The sequence below is a fragment of the Carassius auratus genome, chromosome 9 (genome assembly GCF_003368295.1).
Source record: "Carassius auratus strain Wakin chromosome 9, ASM336829v1, whole genome shotgun sequence".
Lineage (NCBI taxonomy): Eukaryota > Metazoa > Chordata > Actinopteri > Cypriniformes > Cyprinidae > Carassius > Carassius auratus.
In genome coordinates this window covers 17,994,491-18,021,741 of record NC_039251.1, presented here as the reverse complement: position 1 = coordinate 18,021,741, position 27,251 = coordinate 17,994,491, and the positions used below count along the sequence as shown (strand labels likewise).

At 38.9% G+C, this 27,251-nt stretch overlaps 1 protein-coding gene and 1 pseudogene across 2 annotated transcripts; one reads left to right on the top strand and one right to left on the bottom strand.

Moving 5' to 3' along the window:
• The first annotated feature begins 1,323 nt into the window (after window positions 1–1,323).
• On the top strand, window positions 1,324–13,064 carry map3k19 (mitogen-activated protein kinase kinase kinase 19). Of its 2 annotated transcripts, none has more exons than XM_026271776.1 (14): window positions 1,324–1,480; window positions 1,953–2,134; window positions 3,001–3,192; window positions 3,410–3,564; window positions 3,717–3,829; window positions 4,229–4,338; window positions 4,764–4,818; window positions 5,862–5,943; window positions 6,420–6,607; window positions 9,063–9,106; window positions 9,203–11,062; window positions 11,340–11,441; window positions 11,575–12,275; window positions 12,621–13,064. In XM_026271776.1, the coding sequence occupies exons 2-14, from the start codon at window positions 1,964–1,966 to the stop codon at window positions 12,709–12,711; spliced, it is 3,864 nt and encodes a 1,287-aa protein (XP_026127561.1). In that variant the 5' UTR covers window positions 1,324–1,480; window positions 1,953–1,963; the 3' UTR covers window positions 12,712–13,064. The 2 variants fall into 2 exon arrangements, with proteins under 2 accessions (XP_026127561.1, XP_026127560.1); XM_026271775.1 differs by having other exon boundaries at window positions 6,399–6,607.
• A 112-nt stretch (window positions 13,065–13,176) lies between these two features.
• On the bottom strand, window positions 13,177–23,856 carry LOC113108574 (cyclin-T2-like; annotated as a pseudogene).
• Window positions 23,857–27,251: the final 3,395 nt, after the last annotated feature.

The window sequence follows — 27,251 nt, the reverse complement described above, 5'->3', positions numbered from 1 at the left end:
TAATTATGCTAATGTTGTATTTGTTACATATCAACCTTCCGAAAAAAAAGCAATAAAACTAAGAAATCAACAACACTTTTGCAAAATATATTTTATTTGACGTAGTCCTACACTTACATGCGCCATCATGATGTCATCAAGATGCTTTATAAAAGATAAACATATAACTTTACATGCAGGGGCGCTGCACAAGATCCCGGGTCCTATGCATAGGCAGTCCTAATGGGCCCCCCTCCCCTTGAAAATATATATTCCAGACTTTTCAAGGTCCCCCTCTTCCTTTGGGGCCCTGGTAATCAGTTTTACCCCCAGTCCGACGCCCTTGTTTACATGTTAACATGGCAAATGCTAGACTTAAAAAAACATAAAATGACTAGTCTAAATAATGTATATTGATACTGATAGGAAAATAATATTTTCCAAACAAACACTTCCTGCTGGAGTGATAAAACAAACCGCTTGTTTATTTAATTATTATTTTATTTTTTTTGCATTCAGTGATAGTTTTTTAAATGGAATTCAACAGTTATATAGTATATCAATTGTGCGATTGTAAACGAATTAAAACAAATGTATTCAGTTGGTTTTCTACACACACACACACACACACACACATTTAGATAATGTTTAACTTTTTTCCCTCAAGCAGTTTAATCAAAGCTATTGTTTACAACATCAGCAGCATATCAGCAGTGAACACTAGAGGTCGTGTAGTTCTTCGAGGTTGTTCAAGTCTTGTATTTGTTATATTGTCTAAACTAAAATGTTAAATATAAAGTATTACTGCCAACTGTAAAACTGAATGGAGTTCCTGTAAGTACTGTAAAAGGTATAGCAAAGATTCATTTAGATCACAATCAATTATGTGGATCATTACAGTGATTCTTTCTGCTGTGTAATTCTGTCTATGAAGGACTCTGGTTCAAGTGAAGGTCAATCAATGCAACCGAATCTCATACAGAATGACTTCCAGGACAGCTTCGGCTCAACACAAGTGCAAAGAGGTTACAAGAGACAACTTATATGCTGACTGGGATATAAGGTTTGTGATGAAGGTGTAAAATACTGACATAATAGAATAGGCATTTAAAATTCCTCCTTTGCTTTAGTATCTTATGTTCACTAATCTGTAAAAAAAAAAAAAAAAAGGTGTCTGGCGAACACTATAAATGAATGAATTAAAATCATAGAATTATTATATATATATTTATCATAACAACCAAATGCAAATGCTCATGTGGACATTTCTGCACACTTCCCCTTTGAAACCAAAACAAAGGTCTCATGGTGAGTTCTTTGTTTTCATGCCAAAGCTGTCGTCTCCTTGGCAACAGGCTGTAAACTCAAAGCTGCTTCAGGCAAATGCGCAATGAAGACAAAGGACTGACCCTAAAAAGAAAAGGACGCAAACACAGGAACTAATTTAACTTCATTTAACTCAAACATTTCAGTCCAGAGAAGTAACAAACTGCTTACACAGGTGAGTCTTGCTTGTTTAAACATAAGCAAAAGAAAATACTTTTCATTTCCTTATTTAGTAACTATTGTTTAACAAATATTTTATTTTCCTTGGGAAGTTCTATGCTGATATATGCATTATGAATAGTGATTATTAGTTTATAGGGGCTTGCTTTTCTTACGCAGTGAATGCATGGTCATTTAGTGATTTCTACTGTCTACTAATATTACATTTATTAGTAAATTATGCAGAAAGTTGCTTAAGGGAAAATGTCCTAATCAATAACTTCAAAAGCAAACACTGACAATTTATTAAAGCTATACAGATATCTTTAAAAATACAGTACTGAGACTATGCATTTCCTTCAACATAAACACAACCACATGGGGGCAACAAAGTAGTTCTTGTGCATGCTGTGAATATTGAAGACGGCATTCATTACAGTTAGTGCATCAGAACGGCAGCTAATTTTCTGTGTTTGTGCATCTGCCAGAACTCTGGAGCATGAGTAAACATGAAGGAAGCAGATTTGTGGAGCAGCTGTTGAAGGACGAGCTTGAGGCTGTAGCTCTGGGACTGGAGCAGGGAGTCTACGCCTGGGAAGAGATTGACCTGCCTCATGATTCACAGGGCTCCACTCCTCTTATCACTGCCTGCAGGATGGGTCTTACTAGGGTATGAGACAAATGGGTGATACGATCAAAACAAAGTGGAAACTATAGCTGACTTCTGTGTAGGAAAGCTAATGTAGTGTAACAGGGGTTTAATATATTGATTACAATAATGGGCATAATGTTTCACTTACTGTAGTAGCTACTTTCTACTGCTTCCTGCTTTCTTGATTGAATTGCTGCATTATGCATCAAACAACAGTTAGTTTTAAGAGTAATGATATAGAGTCCAATAGGGCTTTGGATTGTTTGTTTTTCTCTGTTTGTGTGTGTCTGTATTACAGGGAATCTTTTGTAGTCATTCTTCTTTCATGTTACAATGTTTCACCACTATGTGGCGACAACACTATCAAATGCACTCATTCAATTCCATAATCCGATGAGTGTCCCACGAAATAATTTCCCATGTCTGTAGCACTTCCATACACTCAGTATCTGAATTTGGTCAGTTTGTTTATTTTTTATTTAATAACTCATTCAGTAGACTATAGTAGTGGAGTAATGAAGGGAATAAAGAATGAAATTATAGGGGGTATCTTCTCTTGAGTCATTGAATCATTTACTCAATTGATTGGAGTAAATTAATGTCTGATTCATTCACAGCTTAATAGCACTCGCTCAGAAGTTGCAACACAATTTTGGAATTATTTTCACTAGAAGAGCAAAAACATACAAACTAACTGCCAATACTGTCTAAAATGTAGATTACTCGGTATTAACTTAATGAGTTGTTGTATAAAAGCAATATCACACTTGAAATCCTAATGTCAGAACTCACACTTTGCTTAAATATTATAAACCTATCATTCACCTGGTTCATTAACATTGTAATAATTCGGATACATTGCTTTTAACATATTTGGAACACAGGTTATGCATTTCCTTCTGAAAGGAGGAGCCGACGCTACACTGTGTAACAATAGCAATCAGACAGCTCTTCATGTTAGTCAACCAGCACTCCAGGGAGAGCTGTTGACGGCTATGATCAGAGACGTACCCCATCAGAGGCAGCTCTCACTAGCAGCCTGGAGGGGAGACCTCTGCTGTCTACAGGACCTGATGGTGAGCAGCTCAGACTTCAACTTCCACTTGCACTTTGACTGTTAGTAATGCGATATCAACCAGAGGTTCACACAAAGCAGGCTAGACTCCATAGGGAGCTCTCTGATGGATCAGTATTGGCCACCTGTCATGTGAGAGCAAGATATTTTTACACTCACCTCAGGCAATGGCTAGAGTAATTACGACAAATAAAGCTTATGTTGTTTGTCTGTTACAGGTCCAGGCAGACTTGTTGGAGTTAAATAAACAGAACAGAGATGGACTGACCCCACTGATGCTGGCTGTAAGGGATGTGGATCTATTTGAAGGATTTGAGACACCATGGGAATATCGACCTGTGGAAGTGGTGAAGGAACTTATGTCTTTTCCAGTGTAAGGACACAAAACATTTCAACTTAATCTGGTCAATCCCTTCTTGGATTTTAATTGGAAATGCAAAATATAAAACAGTAAAATGGAATTTAAGATGAATGTTGATTTAATCGGCCTCTCAAATTTGAGAACGCACCTGCTCTGATTTCCAGTGATCAGAAGATCCTTGATGGAAGAGGTCATACTGCTCTGTGGTACGCTTCTCAGATCAAGAGCACCAAGAAAGAAGAACTCTTCCATATAATGGATTCTTCAATGCAAACAGGTAAAATACTATATATCCATTTTATTTTGCAATGTGGAATTAAGCTGTTCTGTGAAAGTGCAGTAAATGGTAAATGTAATAAGGTGGATAAAACAATTATTTTATCTTCATAAATCATGGACTAGATCTACATTGTGTGTAATCATTTCATATTTTATATGTAGTCCAATCAGTGTTTTCACTGAAGTTAATTATCAAGCATGTGAATGCAATGGTACCAGCAGTAATACCAGTTTAATACAACATCTAATTCTCAAAACACTGTTTAAAGACTTCATACCACTGTTTAAACAGTTTTATAAGAAAAAGCATTCATTTATTTGTAGTGCAATTCATTAGAGACCTGTTTATGTTTATAATGCGATGACTTATTTTAGTATTTGTATTGTATTTTTGGAGAAACAATATTCACGTGTCTGGACACATCTTATCGGCCATCGAGTCCTTCAGTACTCCCCAGCTTCTCTCCTACACATGGCTGTTCCACAGCAGATTCAGATGGGATGAAGGTCAGGTGCTCTCACACTTCTTACATTATATACAATGAATCTTGGCAGTGTGTCTTGCAGAAATCCATTTGCACATACAAGCAGAACGACAGCATAAACCGAGTCAAATAATAAATAAGGCTCAGTGGGATTGTAAATGCAAAGCCAATTAAATGTAGTTTATTTCCTCTGAAATGTTTTGATTAAACCCTTCATGGCGTTTCATTTGGCTGCGTCTTGGTCACAGGCATCACAGCTGGCTAATGATAGTGTTATCTGACTGAATAGACCGTCTCCAGATGGTCAGTAGTCAACAGGTGAATTAGTCATGTGTGATTCTGTGAAAGGTTTTTGTAAGGGAAGCCCATTCTCAAAGCTTTTGTTTCTTGCTGCATACCAGCTGTGTCATTGATAACCTTTCCTTTACTGAACTTTATTTTTTGCAGAAGGATTTAGCTGAGATTATCATGGCACAAAAGGATCATGCAGATATCCACCAAGGTCAGTCAAACAACTAGACTTGTGCATTGTTAAACCTAGAAGACAGAATACAGTGTTAGTTGTACACCTGCAGGATTATTCAAGACAGTGACTCTCTGTGTCCACCGGGCTTTCAGAAGCTTTGGAAGCCTTTTCCACCACCCTCAAACACACACACAAAGAGTAGTCTCAGACTCTCAGCCCGTCCCTCAGAGAATCCATGACAATCGGAGGGGTGTGTCTGACTCTGCTTTTTGGGCTCCTCGGTTTCTAATGAGTCAGACGACACAAAAGTCATCCACAGAGAACCTCTGACTCTCACAGATAAGGATTATGCCAGACTAACATTTGGTTTCACTGAAGCTCGGGCTAATTTAGAGAGGACTGACTTTGTGAAAGGTACATTTTGTATATATACATATTTAGTTTACAAGCTGTGTCTGTATTAATGCACAGTTCAAAGATTAGTGGTCTTTAAGATTTTTAAAATGTTTTTGAAAGACAATTTACAAATCAAAACAGCAGTTTTATTTTTTTATTAAAAAAAAAAAAAAAAAAAAAAGTAATTTATTCCTGATGACAAACTTGAATTTTAAGTAGTCATTACTCCAAATTTTCTTTTTTAATAAATGTTGAAAAAAATAAAAACATAAAAATGTGTTGGCACAGTGGATAAGACACATGCCTTTGGTGTGAGAGACCTGGGTTCGAATCCACTGTGAGACACCAAAGGGTCCCTCAGCAAGACACTTAACTCCTAGTTGCTCCAGAGGTGTGCGACGTCTGACATATATAGCAATTGTAAGTTGCTTTGGATATATATATATATATATATATATATATATATATATAAAGCATCAGCTAAATGAATAAATGTTCTGGCATTCAAAAAAAAAAGTATGTATTTATCCATATACATACATTCGTGCAAATATTCTCCTTCCATAATTCTCATTTCATCTTATTTTATTCTCCTTCAGTAATATAGGTGTTATCAGTTTTTTTACATGACCATTTTACATCTAGCCTTTTCACCCAGAGTGTATTTGGCTGTGTGTCTGCAGATAACAGGATTTGCTTTGAGGGTTGGATGGAGCCAAAGATAGACATCAGCCAAGACGGCAGAGACGAGAGGAAGCGAAGCAGGTTAGCCAGCTGACTGCATACACACCCATTCATCGCTTCCTCATCAAATAAAAATTAGCAAACAGATAAACAAGAGATCCAATCACAAGTCAACAAATCACACTTAAACACCACCAACAGCAGCTGTGTAAACACAAAATTCACAAACAGACCTCACAAACAATTTGCCTGCATGAAACCTCATGTCCATTCAGTAGCTCTCTCTCATTTCTACACAAAGACTGTACAGAGGAGTACAGTTACAGGATCGAGCCGTTGTCAGCATAATACTACGGTTCCAGGCTGTCCCATTATCCAGAGAGAGAAATAGAGAACTTGTCCAAAGAAGATTTAACTGCCCTTACTGCAAATAAACATTCAGCATGTAGAAAAAGAGAAAAAAGATATAGCTCATAGCTCATTTTTAAATGCTTTGAACAATGTGAACATGCTAATGTAAATTAATTTTCACTTAGTCGGACATCCTCCTTGCCTAGCTTATGGAACAACAGAAAAGACTGGGGCAAAATAAGGTCCTTGCATCCATCAGTCAGTCTGACTTCTTCCTCAATACCTGTTCATCCTGCTGCTCATGTCACTCAGCTCAGTAAGTCAGCACCAGTGCTAATGGACCCTCTTCTTGATGCAAGTGTGCTGCTGCAAGCACGGACTAACATTCATAATCGTAAGTATAGACAGCTGTTTATTGTGAAAGAATTTGCTTTTATTTAAAAAATGACACTGATGAATAGATCCATACAGAAATATGCACATACATGCATTTTCTGTAATGCAGTTTGACATATTTTAGTGAATCAGCAAACACAGTAAGCCAAAAAATGTAACTGGGTCCACTTGTTAAGGCTATATCACATTGCACAGATAGATGCCAACAGACATGCTTGTCAAGTTTAGTCGAATCAATGTTTCCCCTGTCGGCATCTGTTGCTGTGGGTCACAGAATGCCTAAGCTCTACTGTAATCTGATGTTTCTCGTCGCTGGTCTGCGTCTGCCAGTGTATTGTGAACTAGCCTTCAGTAAAACTGCATGATATCTAGACTGGGTGTGCGAGGATGTACAAAAGTGTTTGTGGATTCAAAACCACAATCACCATGTTCAGGGCTCTAGACTAACTTTTTGCATTAGTGCGCCTAACTTTTTTTCTTAGGTGCACCAGCACAAAAGTGAAGTGCATCCAAATTTCTGACCGCATCATATTTAACACCGCAGTTTTACAAGTTCACTTTTTTTTCTTTTTTTATATCGCTGTCGATATGGGCGATATTGACTTGCAGCCTAAATGATTAATAAACAATGTGGTTAACAAAGTTCTTTATTTGAAGCACAATTCTACAAGAAAGGTAACAATGAAAAAGTGTTGGTGTTTAACGTGCTTCACTGAGCTAAAATTTTGACTTAAAACATTGCAAGATAAATGAAATAAAAAGAAAATCTGAATTAAGTGTTTTAATTGATTCAAGCTGAACATCTCATGGCTCAATGTCTTATGGACTATCCTCTATTGCAGTCACATGCCCCTCAGATGGCTAAGTCCTGTAGTTTGGCCTTCTTGATCTTTGGCATTGGCTAAACCAGCTGGCCACACTCTCTCTAGCATCAAAATCATCCAGACTTGGCCGCTCTACACGGATTCTTATCAGATCTTCCACTGTCTCTGAATGAAGGGATGCTCTAGTGTCTGATTTGAGTTAAACAGTCCCTAAACAGGTTATACTACTGTTTCAGCTATTAAAATAGTTCAGTTTTGTATGTAATAGCGAAGTGATTATATATTGTTACGTTTTTTTTAAGTTAATTTTGAAAAACGTTTGGATTTTTAAGTTTTTTTTTTTTTTAAGTAACGATCAAGCGCCAGACAATGAGCCTATATTTGATCAATTTAGCCTTCTCAAATCATCACGACTTGTCTAAAATAAAATCTATAGATCTAAAACAGTTCAAACTTATAACAACGTTTAAACGTTAGTCCCAGATAAACATGCGCTGTATCCAATAGTTTCTGCCTAGATGCTTCAGGACATGGAGGTGACAGCTTGATCACTTGCATTTTTTTCAGTGTATAAGCCGTCATTTTTGCTCTTAAAAGTAAAAGTAATACATCATTCTTAATTGCAAAGGGTCTACTTTTATTTGTGTGCACTCATAATAAATCAACAAAATGCTGTGCTTTTATAAAATAAAGAAAACAAACATGATGTGCTTTCTGCCATCCCGTCTTTAACAGGAGTAGAAAAATGAACTGAAACTCAAAGAAAACATACCTCACGGACATGATAAATATATCTATAGAAAGCTTTAAACGAATACTTAATGAAATAAAACAAATCAAAAACAAAAACTCTTTAATTATAATCATAATCTGTAAAGATGCACTTCTCTCTAAAGGCGCGTCTAATGAGGAGATGACAAGTCAGGCTCGGCAACTTCATCTTTGCGACACAGACTCAGTAAACACTAGTTTATTATCAAATAATCAAATATCTCACTATTTCCCCCTGTACCTAGTGGTTTCCCAGTGCCAAAGCAATCAAGCATTAACTGCTCTTTCTGAAGAGACTGTAAGAGTTTCCAAACATCTATAAGTAACATAAGAAGCAAGAAGGGAAGTAGTGCCAGTGTTGATAATTTTTGCTATCTAGAGTCTGTTATTAGGTTAGTCAGTGATCAGGGATACATCTACTCATATTGCCAGGAGCTTGCATTTCAGTTAGAAAAACTGAATGGATTATAAGAGAGTAAAGAACTCACCATTTTAGAGAACATAATCCTGACAGGGCTACATTTACCCCAGAAGTCTCCTCACCTGTTCAGCTGTGTCTGAGAAGAATGCGTGTGGGAACTTAGGGTATTTCGTCATCAGAAGACTATGCATTAGAAGAGACCTTCACTAATACTTTGTAAAATCAATTAGGGAGAGGATAACAGGATGCTCAAGGGGTAGTTTTCAAACAAACATATGCCTAAAACTCTTGCCTAAAGCGGTGTCACCAAAAGCGAGGACACATTCTCAACTTTTAAGTTTTAATATCTGTGTTCAAATGATTGTAATGACTGAAAAGGACTGTTGAGAAGGTTGTCATTTGAGAGGCATATAATAAAAGTTTTCAATTAACTACAGGGCTTGGAGGTGTTAACACAGGGGATGACAATAGCAGACAAAAGGTGAGGAATTATTATAATAATTTTTTTAACTAATTTCAACAAATACAAAAACTCATGCCTTTAATGCCATTTTGAATGTTGTGCTGGGATTTCCAGACACTACCTACTCTATGTTCAAAGTCACCTAAACATCTTGCTCCGCTGGATAATATATATAGGAATGGCTCTGCACGTTCAAGTCTTGAGCACCCACTGCTCTTAAAACAAAGTAGCATATTGCCCATCTCATCACAATCCAGGAGAAGACTGGAAAGGATCTCCAGGCCGTCTTCCAGAAGATCCAGAGGCACCAGAACAGGCAGTGAAGAGAGCAACTCCTGCAGCAGTAGTAGCCAAGAAGAGGATGAGACAGTGCCTCAAGATACACAAAAGATTCATGGGGGCTTAGATAAGTCCCTAAATCTGGAACTGGGGACCTATTTGGATTTGCAGGAGTTCGTCAGTTCAGTAATACACAATACTAGAAAAGATATAACTTCAGACAACAAGAAAGGCTATACATCTATCAAATCATTGACTGCCAGGGATGTCGAGGATGAAATAAGATGCAAGTCTACTAAAACAACTGAAAACTCAGAGGAATTTCTGAGGAAGTCCCCAAATATGGACTGCTGCTCTGTCTCTGAACAGCCCCAGAGCATAATCAGACAAACACAACCTATAGACAGAGGATCCCATTTTATTTCAGGTGAGAAGCATCGTGCTACTGTGGATACTGATGTAGCAGAGCACACTCCACATGAAAAGAAAAAACCCGTTAAGATTATCAAAAGAAATGACAGTAAAGGCAAAACATCTATTCAGACAAATCAGTCATTCAATGTTCTGGCACATAGAAAACAAAGTTCTGTTAAAACCACAAGGAATAGGATAAATTCACCAATTCACTCAAAGGTGCAACTCCGAGAAAGTAAACCCACCAGCCTAGTTATTGCAGTAGAGTCTAACAACAAATATTTGCCAAGAGCAACTTGTAAAAAAACTGCACATGAAGCCCCAACAGCAATGGGGGTCTCTGAACCTTTTCAACACATGAAGTTGAGTGATGACAAGAAACTAAGCGGTAACAGCCAAAACCAACTTCACAGAGATCTAAGAGGTGCAAAAGCATCCAAAAAGCCAGGAACAGGACCAGTACAGCGAACAAGGTCTGCTGTGGATTATGTCACTTACAATGACATGTTTCTGAAGATCAGTCAGGGAGATGAAGGTCCAGCAATCTACGAAATGTTTGCGACTCCAGTTTATGAAAATCTTAGAGTAGACAGTTCTGCGGAGAGAACCAGACAGGTCCATACAGCACTTCAAGTTAAAAGACAAACCAATGGAAAACTGAAGGGCCAAAAAACAGTGGAGGTTAACCGAAGGAAACAAGCTCAATCAGAGAGATCCAGTCGAGCTAAACACAGGCAACTCAAGCGGACGGATACTGTTAACAAAGGAATAAGGAAAAACCCACCTTCTTCAGAGAATAAATGCCATGTCCTTGTAACTTCTGCTCGTGCAGCAGTCCAGCTGAATATATCCAAAATGCACATCGAGGGAGATGGAAGGGAATTATCAACCGCAGAGAGACAACATACTTCCATACTATCAGTGATCGAGGAAGTACTTTCCAACACTGTATCCAAAACTCTCATAAAGGAAATAATACATCAAGAACAAACTCCAATTGATGCAAGTTCCAAAAGTGAACCTGAAATATTCCATGAAACCAAATTGCCATCGGAGCCTCTTATCAATACCTGGACAAGTGACGGAACAGTCTCACCAGTGTACCAAAGCCTTCTAGATGAGGTTGGCGATGGACCTCTCACAGATGACTTGCTGAGGTCTTTGGCAGAGGAGTTGATCTCACTCGAGAGAAGAGATTTTGAAACACTCAAGACTGAAAAGGAATATAGCACAGAGTTCAAACATAATCTGCCTTCAAGATTTAGAATGTTTTTAAATGAGGTAACATTCTAACATATTCCACTTGTTCATCAACCAGCTCTGCTCCTAGATAGCACCTTTCCTGCAGAATTCAGACTACAACCCTGCTTTAACATGCTTACCTGCAATTTATTAAGTTATAACCGTAAAACTAACCCTGAATACCTTGATTAACTGCTTTAGATTTGTTTGACTGGGTTGGAGCTGAAATACCCAGAATGGTAGCTCTTCAGGAGCAGGGTTGGCTACCCCTGCACTATTTCATGGGCCATTACATTGAGTTTCTGTTGTCCATCAGGGTTCATCCTCAGGTGAACTGCATTACACCAATGGATCTTGCTCAGATGATGCCATCACATGGACAAAAGGAGAGGTTCTGGGTAAAGGAGCTTATGGAACAGTAAGCATTTCAATGCAATAATTTTAAAGCACCCTTCTTAGCTTTAACATAAACATTCATGATTTGCAAAAAGTTCTCCATGTATAATCCAATGTAAAGCTTTCACATCTTATTTTCATATTACTATTCATAGGTGTATTGTGGGCTAACCAGTCAAGGTCAGCTGATTGCAGTAAAACAAGTGGCACTGGATGCTTCAACTTCAGAGATGGCAGAAAAAGAGTATGAACGCCTGGAGAGAGAGGTGGATCTTCTCAAGACCCTTCATCATACTAACATTGTTGGTTTCTTGGGCACAGCTCTCTGTGAGAATGCTGTAAGCATCTTCATGGAGTATGTTCCAGGGGGCTCCATCTCAAACATCTTGAGCCAGTTTGGACCCTTGCCAGAGAAGGTCTTTGTTCTATACACTCGACAAATTCTGGAAGGTGTTGCCTATCTTCATGCCAACAGGGTCATCCATAGAGATCTGAAGGGGAACAACATTATGCTTATGCCCAACGGAGTGGTCAAGCTAATCGACTTTGGTTGTGCTCGCCGTCTTAGCTGTCTTCAGACTTCAGCTGGAAGTAAGAGTGACCTTCTGAAGTCTGTGCATGGTACTCCATACTGGATGGCACCAGAGGTGATAAGTGAGACAGGTCATGGACGAAAATCAGACATCTGGAGCATTGGCTGCACCGTGTATGAAATGGCCACAGGAAAGCCACCCCTCGCTCACATGAACAAGATAGCAGCCCTCTTTTACATTGGGGCTCAAAAGGGCTTAATGCCATCTCTGACTGATGACTTCACTACACATGCAAAAGGATTTGTCAAGGCTTGCCTAACCAGGTAATTTTCTCTTACTCAGAAATGAAAGGTTTGCTCTGGATATTTTGCGCTAATGCTTTTTTATTATTTTTTCGTAGTATATTATTAGTCTAATACTGTGTCTACACCAGATGCGACAAAGTGACAATTAAACATCAGTTAAACTTTGTTTTCAGTACATCATAAATAGAACAAGGCATCAGTTTACTGTGGGGGATTTGTCGTGTCGCATCCAGTGTCATTGATTATAATGGGTTCTGTGGTATTTTTTTGCACCGTGCTGCTCGGATCCGGTGTAGACATGGTGTAAGTTCTCCACACACTATCCTTTTTCATATAACAGTGAAACAATTTTCCTCTTTGCAGAGATCCAAAACAAAGACCTTCAGCAGAGGAACTGTTAAGACATGCATTCCTCTCTCATCACAGCCAAGCCTGCAGTAGGCAAATGAACTGAAAACTTAATTCACCAAATCAAAAAGTGACTTTTAAAAACAATTGTGAGGCAACAATTTAACATGGAGAAAAATGTAATTTATAACAGTGAATTAGTCTGGAACTGGAAATAGTCAGATGTGCCAATAAGTTCTTAATGCAATAAATGATCACATAAAGACTGAGGTTAAGGTAGTGGAAACCATGGAATTTTTTATTAAATCTAAATAAAAGAAAAAAAAGAAAAAAGTAGTGCCAGGGTTTGCACTTGCCTTATCCAACTGCAATTCAGCGATCCATAGTAAAATGATGATTTTACAATGCTGGCCTCATTTACCAATATCTTCACACTAAAAAGTATCAAAAAAAAAAAAAGAAAACCATTCATCCGTATTCAGAAATAATGTTAAGGGCCTGTGAAAGCCCAGATCTCTTTGGGTAAGTACTGTGATAATGAACTCAATCTCCTTTTACTCACGTATGTTTCTGGTAATTTATTAAAGGCTACTGCTTCAAGCCAAGAAATATATAAAATGCACTTCACAGCGAAGGTTATGTAAACTTCATAGAACTATACTTTTTGAGGCACAGCCTTTGGCATCCAGCTTAAGGTCATCTTGACGTTCAAAAAAGGTACAAATTGCATGGCCCCTGACAACATGCCAGGTAATTGGCAGGTTGTGGATTGCCTGCTAGTTTACCCTCTCCTGATAGCAACATGGAACACCAGTTCTAGAGCACATCACTGGAAGGCAGCGCTAGAATTGCCAACGTGATAAATTCTAACACTGAGTCACAAAACCCCCCCTACCCCAATATATATATATATATATATATTTTTTTTACAAGCAGCTCCAAACCTGAGAAGTTATGGTACAGCTTTTAACATACGAGAATGTATGTAAATTTTTCTTCACAATCAGTAAACAACTATCTCATCCCTTTCATTATTAACATGCAGCTCACATAGAAGGTATCAGATGAGGGAAAAGGAAACAAATAAACATTCAAGGAACTAAGGAACTTAAATCTTGATTCTGCATTCCTTCTACTAACTTTGTTTAACAAACGAGAGAAGCGTCAGTCATTTTAGAGGGTGCTTTCAGTCTTATAAATTTTCTTGTGGCAAAAACTTTCATCACTCGTTACGCTTTTATCATGATAAGGTTTTTTTTTTTTCATTTTACTATAATGGCCCTGACATTCATATACTGGCTCACGCATTCATACAGACTGCTCGTGAGGGAATACTGAGGAAAGCAGCAGTTACTCAGAGATGGCGAGACTGAACCGAACTGCCAGAAGATCGGGAAGCATTTTTATTTCCTTTCTCTTAATCTTCACATTCCTGTTTTTTCCTCTTCCTAATAATGAAATCTATGCTTGATTTTCTTTTATATTTTATTTTCTTTCCTATCGTTCAAGAGTCCATTCCTTGGGCACTTAACAGCGACTCAAGCGTGTCAAAAGTATCTTTGTTGTCTGTGTGATGGCCATTAGCTAGGCCGGCGCCCTCAGGGCCATGGCTCTCCACTGGTTTCCTGTCCAGTTTCACTAGGGTGCTGAGATGTTCGTAGCCCACCTGGTATGTGACAGGGGGAGGGGGAAGGGAAGGTTAAGAACAGAGCTGTGAGAAGACACACACTGCTGAACAGAGGAACAATGAGAGGAACTACCTGCACTGCCTTTGGAGCTTTTGTTCTTTTTGGAGTGGTGATTGTGGCTGGCTTCGGGGTTAACTCTCTTGCGTGAGGAACTGGAAGCTGAGCTTGTGTCATCGCCGCCAGAACCTACTGGGCTCCGAAGGGCCGAACCAGATGCGGGTGCCTCAAGGCTGCTCCTGCCGTTGCCACTATGTGTGTGCGAGTGGCCGTGTTTGTGATGGTGACGATGGGCTGAGTGGTCTCTGTGTTTCTCCTTGATCACAAGCGGGCTGGAATGTTTGCTCTTTGCAGCACCCTCATCTGAGGAGCTGTGCCGCTCAGAGGAGACCTTTATTTTCATTTTTAGCTCCTCCTTACTTGATCCCCCCTTCTCACTCTGGGAAGGTACCGGAAGACGCAGTTTTAAAGAGCTCCCTTTTTCGCGCTTGTCCTGCCCAGAGACTGGCAGCTTCATCTTCAGGGGCGAGGCAGTGGGTGGCTCCTGCTCCCTGCTGCCCGTGAGACAGTTGGGGCAGGTGCTTGCGGTGATCTGTCTGAGCAACATAGACCTCCGTCTCCACGTTCTGCTGCTCTTGCCTGCGTTTCAGCACAGCCAGCTCAGCAGCGTGTTTCTCCCTGTACTTGTCCAGAGACATTTTCTGTGTGGGTGCTGCAGGTGGAGGATGGGCCGTGGCCTGGTGCTTCACCCCACCGCTGGCCTTGTGTTCGTGTTTGGCAGGGTTGAACTCTGCACTTTTATCAGGCCGGTGTGGATGCATAGAACTGTGTGGGGGAAGCTCTTTGACAGAATACTGGTCTGAGTGCACTTGGTCCTGAGGCCAGTCACTGGGGGCGGTGTAAGTGTATGAGGTTCCTTGCATGTTGGCAATGGAATCAAGAGAAAGACTGCTGCTTGAGTTGCTTGGCAGGGTCACTGGGAAAGATGTTGAGGCTTTGGAGAATGCTGTATTTCTAGAAACTCCGGGAAGGGCATCCATCAAGGCCATGTCCTGGGTTAATGACGGTCCCGCTAAAGAGCCACTGTCTGAGGCTTGACCATCTGATTTGGGCTTCTTAGCAGCTTGTGTAGCCTAGAAATAAACATCGACAACTGTGTTATCCAAATTAACCAATGTAAAGAAACCAATTGCTTTACTTATCTAATCACTTACCCTCCAGTTACGAATCCTCTTTAACCTGCTAGGTGTCTTCTCTAATATTTGCAGAAACTCATGGGTCAGTTCTACAACAAAATTTGAATGAATATAAATCATGGGTGACAAGCAAATAGCACAAAATGAGACTAACATTATAATGTACAGGAATATCCATTTACCATCAAGCAGTTCAAGTGTAACTGAGCTGTCCACATACTCCCACCAGTGCTTGCCATCGGTGGAAACAGGGATCTCCCAGTTGGACCACTTGCAGGCCAGGTGAATGCAGACGCAGGCGATGACTGTGGGCTTGTACTGCAAGCAGAAGGTGGTGAGGTGCAGACTGCAAGAGCAGGACATTATGGAGAAAGAAAAGAGACAAAAAAGAAAGAGCACAAAACGATCAGTCACTAAGCAGATAGAAGGCACTGGTGAACATCTAGAGCAGTGCTTCCCAAACCTGTCCTGGAGGAAACCCTCACCTTGCACATTTTGTATGTCTCCCTAATCAGACACACCCAATTTAGTTTTTGCAGTCTCTACTAATGAGTGGAATCAGGCGTGTTAGATGAGGGAGACACACAAAAGTGCAGGGCAGGGGGGGGGGCTCCAGGACAGGTTTCAGAAACACTGATCTAGAGAATGCTATTATGGAAGCACTGAAGCCACTAATATATTTCCCAGTTGTGAGTAACAATTCAAAAATGTACCTGCACAGTTCAGAAACTACTTTATTTAGCACCATGTGATTTATTAACATTTTGCAATTTAGACATTACAAAAAAAAAGTGTATTTTCCTTAAAAATGTACAGGTCATGCTCAGTAGTTTACAATGGGTACAAGATAAAGAGCAAAAGCCAACAATAGAAGGGAAGCGCCAATCAATATTTTTATTAACCTTAAAAAGCAGGACACTAAAGTTATCCATGTAAAGATACACAGATTGGCATAAGAGGAAATGGTCTATAAGGCCTAATGTTGGAGTGTAATCAGCCAATTCTGATCAGTAGCTGATCAATTGCATCATCCCTATATTTTAAAGGGGTCATATGATGCGATATCATGTTTTCCTTTCTCTTTGGAGTGTTACAAGCCATTTGTGCATAGATAAAATCCCTAAAGTTGCAAAGACTTAAGTCTCTAAACCAAAGATATATTCTTTAAAAAAGTTAAGACTCATTCACAGCCTCCTAAAACACCTAATTTAAACATGCCTCCACATGTCTACGTCACTTTGTGGGAAGATTTGCATAACACCACCCAAATGTTCACGCAAAGAAAAAAGGCATACATTTTATCCTCGCTGTTGTCGCCGCCCCCATGTTGTGGAGACGCTATGTGTGTTTCATTGTGAAAGTGAAGCTACTTTGTTTGCTCTTCCAAAAGAGGACACAAACTACAAATTAGTGGTCAAGTTGTATTTGCAAAACTGTTCCAGAACGGCTCAAGCCAAATATTCAGATGTGTGCAGCTGTTTTCCAGTCCCTCCAGAAAAACGCGGTTTTTATTTGTGATTATGTGGCACGTTTTCTTAAAAAATGCGATGGAATATGCGGGATATTTTTGCAATTTTATGCGATGAAATTGCGTGAACTTGCAAAAACTGCGGTTTGATGAAAAAGAGAAAAAAAGGTCCCCATCACCCTTTTCTCACTAGGCTACTACCTTAATGTAAAGAGTAATTTCTTATTACTTCCTATGATAAGCGGGCATACTAAATCACAGAATATTTAAGTTGCAATCTCTTACTGCAACGTAAATTTTACATACTACTAATATAATTACAACTAAGTTTTTGGGTACTGTTCTGTAACAAAAAAGTGCAATCTTACAACTGTAAACTTCTGAATGAAACTACAACAGTGTTAGTAGCCTAGTGAGAAGGGGGTGTGGGGGAATCACCTTTTTTTTCTCTATTTCATCAAACCGCAGTTTTCGCAAGTTCTCGCAATATAATTTGGCTCCACTGTCATGTAACAAATCGGGAAACTGCTTCGCGCGTTTTTTTGTGCTTATTTTTGTTGGCAAATAAGAATGATTTGCGAGCTTCAAGTTTCACCCTGGTTTCACCGCAGGGTTTGCAGATGATGTTCACATCACGTAATTACGTCACTTCATAAGGTTCCCATGGCAATAGGGGGAAAATGGCGCTTTACTTGTGTGAAGTAAACGCAACATTTATCAACTTTCTGCTAATATATATGTGATTTTTTTGCAACCAAAATACAGGGATTATGAAATCATGCTAGCACCGCATATTTTGCTTCCTGAAATCGGCAATTTATGCGGCAAAAGAGCAGCGTATTTGAAAAAATGTGACCCCGTATATGTGGCCTTTGGCTGATTATGCATTAAATCAGGCGATCGCATAATCGCGTTTTTCTGGAGGGACTGATCATTCGCCATCCTCATCCCTCTCTCAAAATAATTTGCCCCCAATGTCATGTAACACACCGGGTAACTGCTCTGCGCGGTCTTTTGCGCTTATTTTTGTTGGCAGATGAGAATGATTTGCGTGCTTCACCCTGGTTTCACCGCGGGCTTCACAGATGATGTTCACGTCGCGCAATTACGTCACTTCATAAGGTTCCCATTGGAAAATAATGGCGATTTACCTGTGTGACGTAAACGCAACATTTTTCAACTTTCTGCTAAGATATATGTGACTTTTTTGCAACGAAAATTATTATTATTATGAAATCATGCTACCTCCGCATATTTTGCTTCCTGAAATCGTCAATTTATGCGGCGAAATTTGAAAAAATGCGACCCCCGCATAAATATGCGGCCCTTGGCTGTTTATGCATTAAATCATGCGATCGCATAATCGCGTTTTTCTGGAGGGACTGGTTTTCTGAACCAGTAGCCTACAATGGCAGTGTTTTGACAAATAATACTGACTCATAGCCTGTAAGTATATTTTCATATTTAAAAGATATGCCTCTGCCGATTCAAACACAAGTTTTGAGCAGTTGAGGGTAGCGCTTGTTTGTCATTTCTGAGATCACAAATGTAGGCATAGTTTTATGTTTACGTGGCACGATGCAATGCATAAAAAGACATTAATAAATCATTATGTAATCAGTAATTATGTACCCACTTGTTATAACAAATACCTCATTTGCATTGGGTTTTATTGGATTTGTCTCATAGCACTGGGACACACGGCATCACAGTATGGAAAGGGACGTAACATTTCTGTCACATGCTTAAGGTATTCGGCCAATCACAACGTACTGCATAGCAGGAAAATTAGCATCCACCTCGATTTTCAGAACGATGAGATTTGTACAAATCAATGCGTTTCAGAAAGGTATGGCAGTACGTAGAAAATAATGATAAATTGATCTTTAACTGCATAAACACATTCCATTTCACCAAATACACAATCACTTATTTATTTTTAGCAACGTCATATGACCCCTTTAAATTTAGAATAGCAGTAGAAAGCATAAAAACATTCTATAAAATGAGTTTTACTTTGTGAAAAAAAAAATCTGTGCAAGCAAAAAAAAAAAAAAAAAGGTTTGTTACTCATAATCAAGGATGAATTTGATACTATTGACATATTACTGTACATTCAATAACAGCCATAAAAAGCCTGCATTCAACAATCATATGGAACTATAAAGCAAACAAGCATATGGTTACCATCCATATTTACCACATAAGAATCGCAGCCCACATAATAAAAACAAAGCAGGACTGTCTGTTTGGCCTCATCAAGAGCTTGTTCTTTAATCTCTGTAAACTTGTCTACATCTTAAAAAAAAACAATGTTACTATTTGAAGTATGTGAAGGTAGTTACTTGTTCTACTATGGGGAAAAAGGGAATGCATAAGAACTACATCATTAGTCCCTGAAGAAATATGCTAACAATCTTACATTGAACATAGTAGTGTTGTACTGACATTTGAGACAAATAGCATTAAACCAAAGCCTCAGTCAAAGCTGGATGGTAACCCTGTGCTACAGAACAGAATCAATGTTTGGACATGGGGCGAGAGGAGACTATAAATCCTAATGCAACAAAGACAAACAAATAATAACTGCAACATTCATAAGCTGCATTAGCAATAGGCGATCAGGATCTAAAAGAAAAGCAGCCTCTACTTAAAAAAAAAAAAAAAAAAAAAAAAACCTTGATGGCCATATAATACGCAGACCATGTGTTGAGCATATGCCGCTCTAGTCCCATGTTCAGACATCGTATACAATGCTGAAGTATCCCTATTCAAACAAGGGGGCAAACACTAATGACAGCTAACCTGATTTAAAAATAACTACACAATAAGGGACAAACACAAACAACAACAACAAAAAATTCTATTGATTAAATTAATGACGACTACACCCTTTAAGGACCTTTTGTTACACACCTGATACAAACAATTTTTCAAGATTATAATTGGTATAAAAATACATTTTAAAAATAAGAAAACCAAACAGGTCCTTAATGGGTTAATTTGCAATAAACAAGGTATATCACAACGGAACCACAACAAATGTCTATCTCAAAATCAATTCAGGCATTAAAAAAAAAAAAAACAACAACTTCTAAATAGTCTGAATACGAAATACCAAAAGAAAGGTTCAATTATCACTTTGAGAATAACAAAATCATAGGAAAAAACAAAGGGGTCTGGGTACTTACCGTGAGGACTTCTATGTAATGTTTACATCTGTGTAATCTTTAGCTGCTATTCAGGCTACCAAAGCGTCTTTTTTAGACAAATGCACTTCTGTAACCGAGCAAAACGTGAGGTTCAAGAGCACCACTACACTTCACATTGTGCATTCAACCCCTCTGTGCCAACAATGATCCCCCGTACAATACACCGCACTGCAACCGGGGCCGGTGCCACCGAACCCCTCCCCACCCTGCTCTGAGGGCATGTTTGAGAGAGGGGGGGCGTCCCAGTAGCCACCGGTGCAAGGAGGGCGTTGGACACTGGTAGGGTAACCTGCAGTAAAGGAAGCTATAGTGTGCAGTCACAGTGCAACAAATGAGGTTCTGGATAACAACCTGTTGGTAGCCATGAAATAGGAAGTCTGTGCCAGATCCTTGCTTGCTGTGAAAGTAAACAGAGAGGGAGAGAGAATGGCAAAAGAATGAGTGTAAGTCAAACTATACATGCAAGTAAGAATAAGACACATTTACCCTCAATACAGTGAGGTTTACCTCTCCCTGAACTCCATGCTTAGCCATAATTCAAAAGCCAATAGTTTGATTCAAACATTAAGCACTGTTTTATATCTAAAGTTGGTTGCAGAGAGCATATGAAGGAAAATCTATACCTCGCACTAGCTGGGAACATTTCACTACATCAGTGTGTGGATGTTCAATTGTTATTTCAAAGCCTGCAATATAAAGCACATGAATTTCATTCAAAGCTGAATCACACTGATATCAACACCTGTGGATCATGAAAGATAACCATGCATTAGTTAGACCAATTTGGTTTCTTTGCAACAACATTCAAAATCATAATTTAGTGATGATGATACAACTTTTGCTTTTTCTCTAAAAAGTGACCCACTGTCAGCAAGTCTTCTATGTCCACTCTAATATTCAGTTGAGAGAAACCTCCTTTCATAGACTTACCTAAAGTCTGCAGCACTATGGTTTCAAGTATCACCAGCTCTTGAGCTTGCTGGAGGTATGCCTGAAGTTCAATAGACAATCATTACATGAGGCTTGTAATGTGTCTTTCTGTATCTTCAACCCATAAACTGAATTCTCTGCACTCTTCCAATTACAGGCAACATTAATTGTTTGCCACACAATTATTTTCTATTTTGTCTTTTTCAAGACAATTTTTCTCATTCACGAGAGATTTCTGTCCCAGCACTGACATGCTGGATGTCTAATGTCAGTGTCTCACTAGTCTATTTTCACTTGTAAGCCTCATTTACAGTGTTGCCTGGGAATCGAAGGGAGTCAAGGGTTCTGTGAGATTCACATGAACGGGAAAGAAATAGCAGAGGCATTTATATAATCTGTCTCCCCACTGTCATTCTTAGAGGAATAGTTTGCTCAAAAATTAAAACTCCATCATCATTTACTCATCCGCATGTTGTTCCAGAGCCATAAAAGATTAGTTTATCTTCAGAACAAATGTAGATCAATATTTCTCGATTTCTTGAAATGGATCTCTGTCCCTCAAGTGAAAGTTAATTCATTAAAAACTTTCAAATATGGTCAGGGGAACTTGCATGACACACAAGATCAAACCTCATTCATTGGTAGATCATGCATGTTTGAGCTTCCTTTAACCGATTAACGCTTATATGTGCACAACAGCTAAAATGAAATTTATTCACATTTATATGATCATGTCCGAGACTTGGATTAAATCATTTGATTCATATGGATTTATGCTCACTCTATCAACTTTTTGAAGTGTCAAAGTTTTAGGTGAATACTTGAAATAGAGGCAAAAAAAAAAAAATCTGTCATTTAAATAAACATATTTTGTGTTTTGAACGAACAAAAATCCTATGGGTTTGGAACCCAAGAGGTTGAGTTAATGATGACATTTTATTTTAATTTTTTGGGGGATGAAATAAACTTGCAATCACTGTGTGTGACAGACATGATAAAAGAGGACAAGATTTTTAAAAACTGTTGAAACTAATCAAAGTCAAGTTGTTTGGAGTTGACTAGTGAGACGACTGATTCTGTAGTGACAGGAGCGAAACACTCTTATGGATGCAAGTGTAGCTGAAATTACCCAGTGTGATGAAAAGGTTGAGGAAATTGAAGAAGAAATAACAAAACAATAATAATACTAAGGACTTACATTACTCTTTGTATCCAGTGGAGGTTCCTGGGGGTTTAAACACGCATGCGCTACTTTAATGACATGTTCGAGTTTCCGTGGTTGCTCTTCAACTTTTGCAGCCAGAAATAATGTCGTTGGGGAGATGGTCTGGAGAGGAAAGGAAAAAAATATCATGGTCATGTCAAAAGATGTAAGCATATTTTAAACAGTTATTTAGCTTAAAATGAAAATGCTGTCATCATTTACTCTTATGATGTTCCAAACCCATTAGACTTTAATTCTTCTTCAAAACACAAATGAAGATATTTTTAACTTAGCCTGAAAGATTTCTTAAAGTTCATAAAATGATTATTAAAAATGAGCCTATTTCTGCAGTTTAGTCTTCTGAAGAGACACAATTGCTTTAAATAAACAGATTTCATTTAGGCTTTTATTCACATAGAACCAATGCATTTTGTTCTCCGGTTTATTGCGGTGGTTAACAGAGTCCTATAACGCATCTATTTCATTTTCGTTTTGGAAACCGCAGTAACGGTTGCACCGAAAGACCATTCTCACACTCCAGGGGAAGCACAGGCTCATGAATATTCATATGGTTGAGAAGGGTATATGTAATAGATGCAAGCAGTGTGGATGGAAACACTTACATTTCTGTGGAATTTGGTGAAAGAGTGGTTCATATAAAATCTGTGCATGTAAACAATGGCAGTATTTATTGTGAGTTGAGAACTGATGTTAAGGGTTAAGGAAAACGTAGTTACGTAACTTCAGCCATTAACTGACTGAACGTATTACGTATCCGTACGTATTACGAACACTTTACGTATTCGCATTTCGTACCGATACAATTTGCCAGAAATACCAATATTAATATTTTTAAACAAACGTCAAAATGTTTACATAAATCATACCTTGACATGGTTTAGTAGTGCAGAGCGGATTTAATTTTTACGGTAACCGGCCTGCTCGCGTGCCCCTGACATCACAAATGCGCGTGAGCTGCGTGCTCTCACACGCCTGAGCTACTTGAACATAAACAACATAAATTCAAGGTACAACTAGCTCATTATTATGCTACATATATATTATATAAATATACAAATTGTAAATATACAAATCGTACTTTAAACACTTGTACAACATTAACATTAATCAGCGAGCGCCTGTCCTAGACTAAATGCGCTCTACTACCATAAGGGTGTTTAATTAACAACCTCAAATAATTTCAGTCGCGTTCAGTTATTACAGATATTCGTGGTAAGTTACAAAATAAATGATAGATATTATCGATGTGAAGGCAACATAACCAGTCACTGCGAGATACAGAAACGGGCCCGATGCTGTTGATCAGCGCGTCTAAAGGATACACATTTAGTCTCTGGCCCATGTCCTGAATAAGATTCGCGGCTTGCTGTCGATAAGACAGCTCTCTGTCCGGCTCCATTCCGCAGCGGCGGGACGGGGTGTTTTCGAGCTGTTCCCGGGTAAAAAACCATTTGGACGATGAACCCCGGCACGCCGCCATTACCGTCCAGCAGACGAACAGAGAACGACGGTCACGTATTTTCACATAAGTCACGTGCACGCGACGTAAAGTCTTTGACGTACGTCTCACAAGTTTCTGCTGGGAACTGTAGTTTACTTTCTTATTTTGAGGTTTTATGGTGGTTGGCAAACCAGCTTTTGGTGCATATTCTGCCACCTAGTGGGATGGAGTGTGAGGCGACGATATCAAGGGAAATGCTAATAATAATACTAATAAGTAAAAAAAAAAAAAAATTGTTAACTATTTATTATATACATTTTTTCTTTCCAGAAAATAAATGAGGGCTTTATGACAACTGTTTAACACGGACGGATGGACGGACAGACAGACAGACATGGATAGATGGATAGCGGTTTATCTTACCTTTAGTGAACTATCAAACTCATCCATGGATTCAATTAATGGCTCCCGTTCCCCCAGTGGAAATGGGTAATCTGTGCCTAACATCATTTTATCTTGCAAGAAAGAGAATCCTTTAATACGTCATTGTTTATTATACTTTGTTACAGTAGCTGAACGTCATGGAAAAGTGGAGTGGTTAGTGGAAAGAGCATGAACTGTCACTCCTAAAAAAATTAAAACAAATCTCGGTAATAGATATAACAATACACTAAAGTTTAAGTGGTCTGAAGATAATGTAAATGTAGATAAGTATTTTAGATATAAAATATTTATTTATTTGATAAAAAGAAAAAAAAAAATCACTGAGAAATAACCACCGCTTTACTGTCTTTACCATACTTGTCCTCCAAGCATCTGCATCCCAGCAGTTTTCCTGCTCACTTCCATCCACTTCCACATACCATCCTTTTCCATCATTTTAGCTTCTCCCTTGTACACACAAATCCATGCTGTGTTTTTCAAAAGGGAAAAATTAGCCAAATCTGACATTTCTGTGCCTATGGACTGATATTCACACAGCCACATGGCACTATGTATTTTCAGCCACTTGGCGGCAGTGTGGAAAAAGGTCAAATACATACAGTAATACAGTAATGCAGTGGACTTTAGTCAGGAAGGAGGTGCAAAGTTTTTAGCATGACAAGCATCAGCAGTCAATGTTCATCTTGCAGTGCAGAGAATAAGAGTGGTAAATTAGGATGAAAATTATTGCAGTTATTTAGTCTATATTGTTGTTCATTTATTACAAGGTACATTATGTTTTAAGACACAGCTTTGGGTGTGTTTATATATGCAGCAGCCGTATTATCGTGCTCAAGGTGAATGGGTTTAAGTCTGACATTTTACTGAAGCTAAAGCCCATGTGGAGCTCTACAGCTGCTCAGACAGGGAGTGCAGGGAAGGCCTGCTGTCCTCTTTTTCCACACACAAAAGCACTTCTTTCCTGCCAATATTCTCAAGAATGCATGCTTTCTAGGAAGTCTTGCTCATTTTGAAAAGAAAAGCAGTGGACCCTGAAGAGGAATTAATGCAAAAAACTGGGCTGCAACAGTGACACACATCAAATTTTTTTAATAAGCATTATTCTTATGCTTATTCAGTGGATCCATTTTAGAGTTCTTCCTACTGCACCGGAGAACAGAATAAGCTGAGTATCCGAGTAGACCAGAAACCACCTGAGACACCAGCTGAAGCGCAGTACAGAACAATCCAATTACTCTAAAGGCCTGCAGGTATAAAAGAAGCTGGCAGATGCTTAAACATCCTCCTGTTCTGAGTGGAGGATCAGATCTGTCTCTGCTGCCCACTCATTCCTCATGGAGGTCGTAACATACTCTCACACACTCACGCTTTCTGTCTGTAAGCGCTCATACCAGCTGGATCTATGGCTAACCATGCAGAACTCTTTCTGTCCAGCTGGTGTCTTCTTCGTTTTCAGTATATTAAATGATGGGGGAAAAACAGAACACATTTACAACTGACCAAAATATATTAAAATCCAGCAGGGGCAATTAGAATCTTGTCTGAAGAAACAAGGAAATGTTAAATAATTAAAAACTGTTGAAAAATGTTACGGGCAAGGTAATCTCGGTTAACATTGGATAGCACATTATATAAAGATAACTTCTGTTTCAGGTCAGACCATTCCTTTGGTACAATATGATTATGAATATCAGTCTGCTGATAATGAGAGCCCAAATTGTAGGCCTGAAGATTTGACAACCTTGTTAATTAAATCTTCACCCCTTGTGCAGTTGTGAATGTTCAGCAGTGTGTGAAACAGAAGACAAATATTCCCACCCCTGTCCTGTCTTCTGAAATGGCCTAATGAAAACCCCTGAGAAGAGACACACCAACCCGTATTAGCTTGTCTGCAAGAGCTTATTGTCAGAACAAATTAATGTCTTTGTAACTTAAGAAATATATGTCAGTCATTTGCATGCAATACCAATGGTTAAAAATGAATAAACACAAAAATAAGGTTTGAAAATTCATAAGGAGAGACTGCTGCATGCAATCTTTCAGGAGTATTTCAATGAATTCAGGAATTATCAGCCCTACCTTATCCATTTATTTTACATCCTTCACAGCAGTGTCCTCTAGCGGTTACTTGGGGTAGGGCACCAGACGCTACAAGCATGAAACCTTTTCATTGTTGACAGTCTGTTCAGTTTTATTGATTTACACATATGCGAATAATAATGAATAATGTTTAAAATATATAAACTAAAAATCCAAGTGTGTTTGACTAGTGTGATGCTCCGTGCCAAGCTCAAGAGTGGTTTGTTTAGCCAGCCCTGGCTCGGTTGGAAGAGGTGGGCCAGAGCACGGTCCAGTTGGGCTCTGGTGTGATACGCATGAAGTGTTGGAGGGCTGAACTTTTGATACATTCAGCATGATTGAGTGAACATTTCTGAGCGTCAAAAAGTGATAGATTTGTAAACCAATATATTATAGGAGGGCCGTGTGTTACCGTGTCCCAGACGACTCAAAATAATAAACCAAAAAGTTTAAAAAAACGAAGCACTCCACTGGTGCTGAGCGAGAGCAAGAGGAATATTATTCCTGCCACCCCAAATGCTCTCACTGGTTAAGACACGTGATGACACCCATCCCAAGCCAGTAGGGTCAAGTTCAAGCTCAAACCAGTGCACAACGTTTTGAACGACTTGTTTCCTGGAAACGGTGTGGCAACAGTGTGCAAGGGGTTTGAGATACATTGCCACTGTATAAAAAACCAGAAACCCTACCCCTAAACCTAGTTATGGGTAGGTTTAGGGGTGGGGTTAGGATTTTATACAGTGGCTGAATCCGATAACTTAGGCAGGTGACTTGCCGCCTTGCTGCTGCATCAGGCATTGACTTTGCAGGCAGCGTTTTTGCACGAAGGCACCTCATGAAACTAATTTTGGACAGGATTCTGAGGCAGAGTAATGGTTTAATGATTAGCAAAATGTTTAGCTTTGGTTTCAGTCGCGTTCAGTTATTACAGATATTTGTGGTAAGTTACACAAAAATGATAGATAT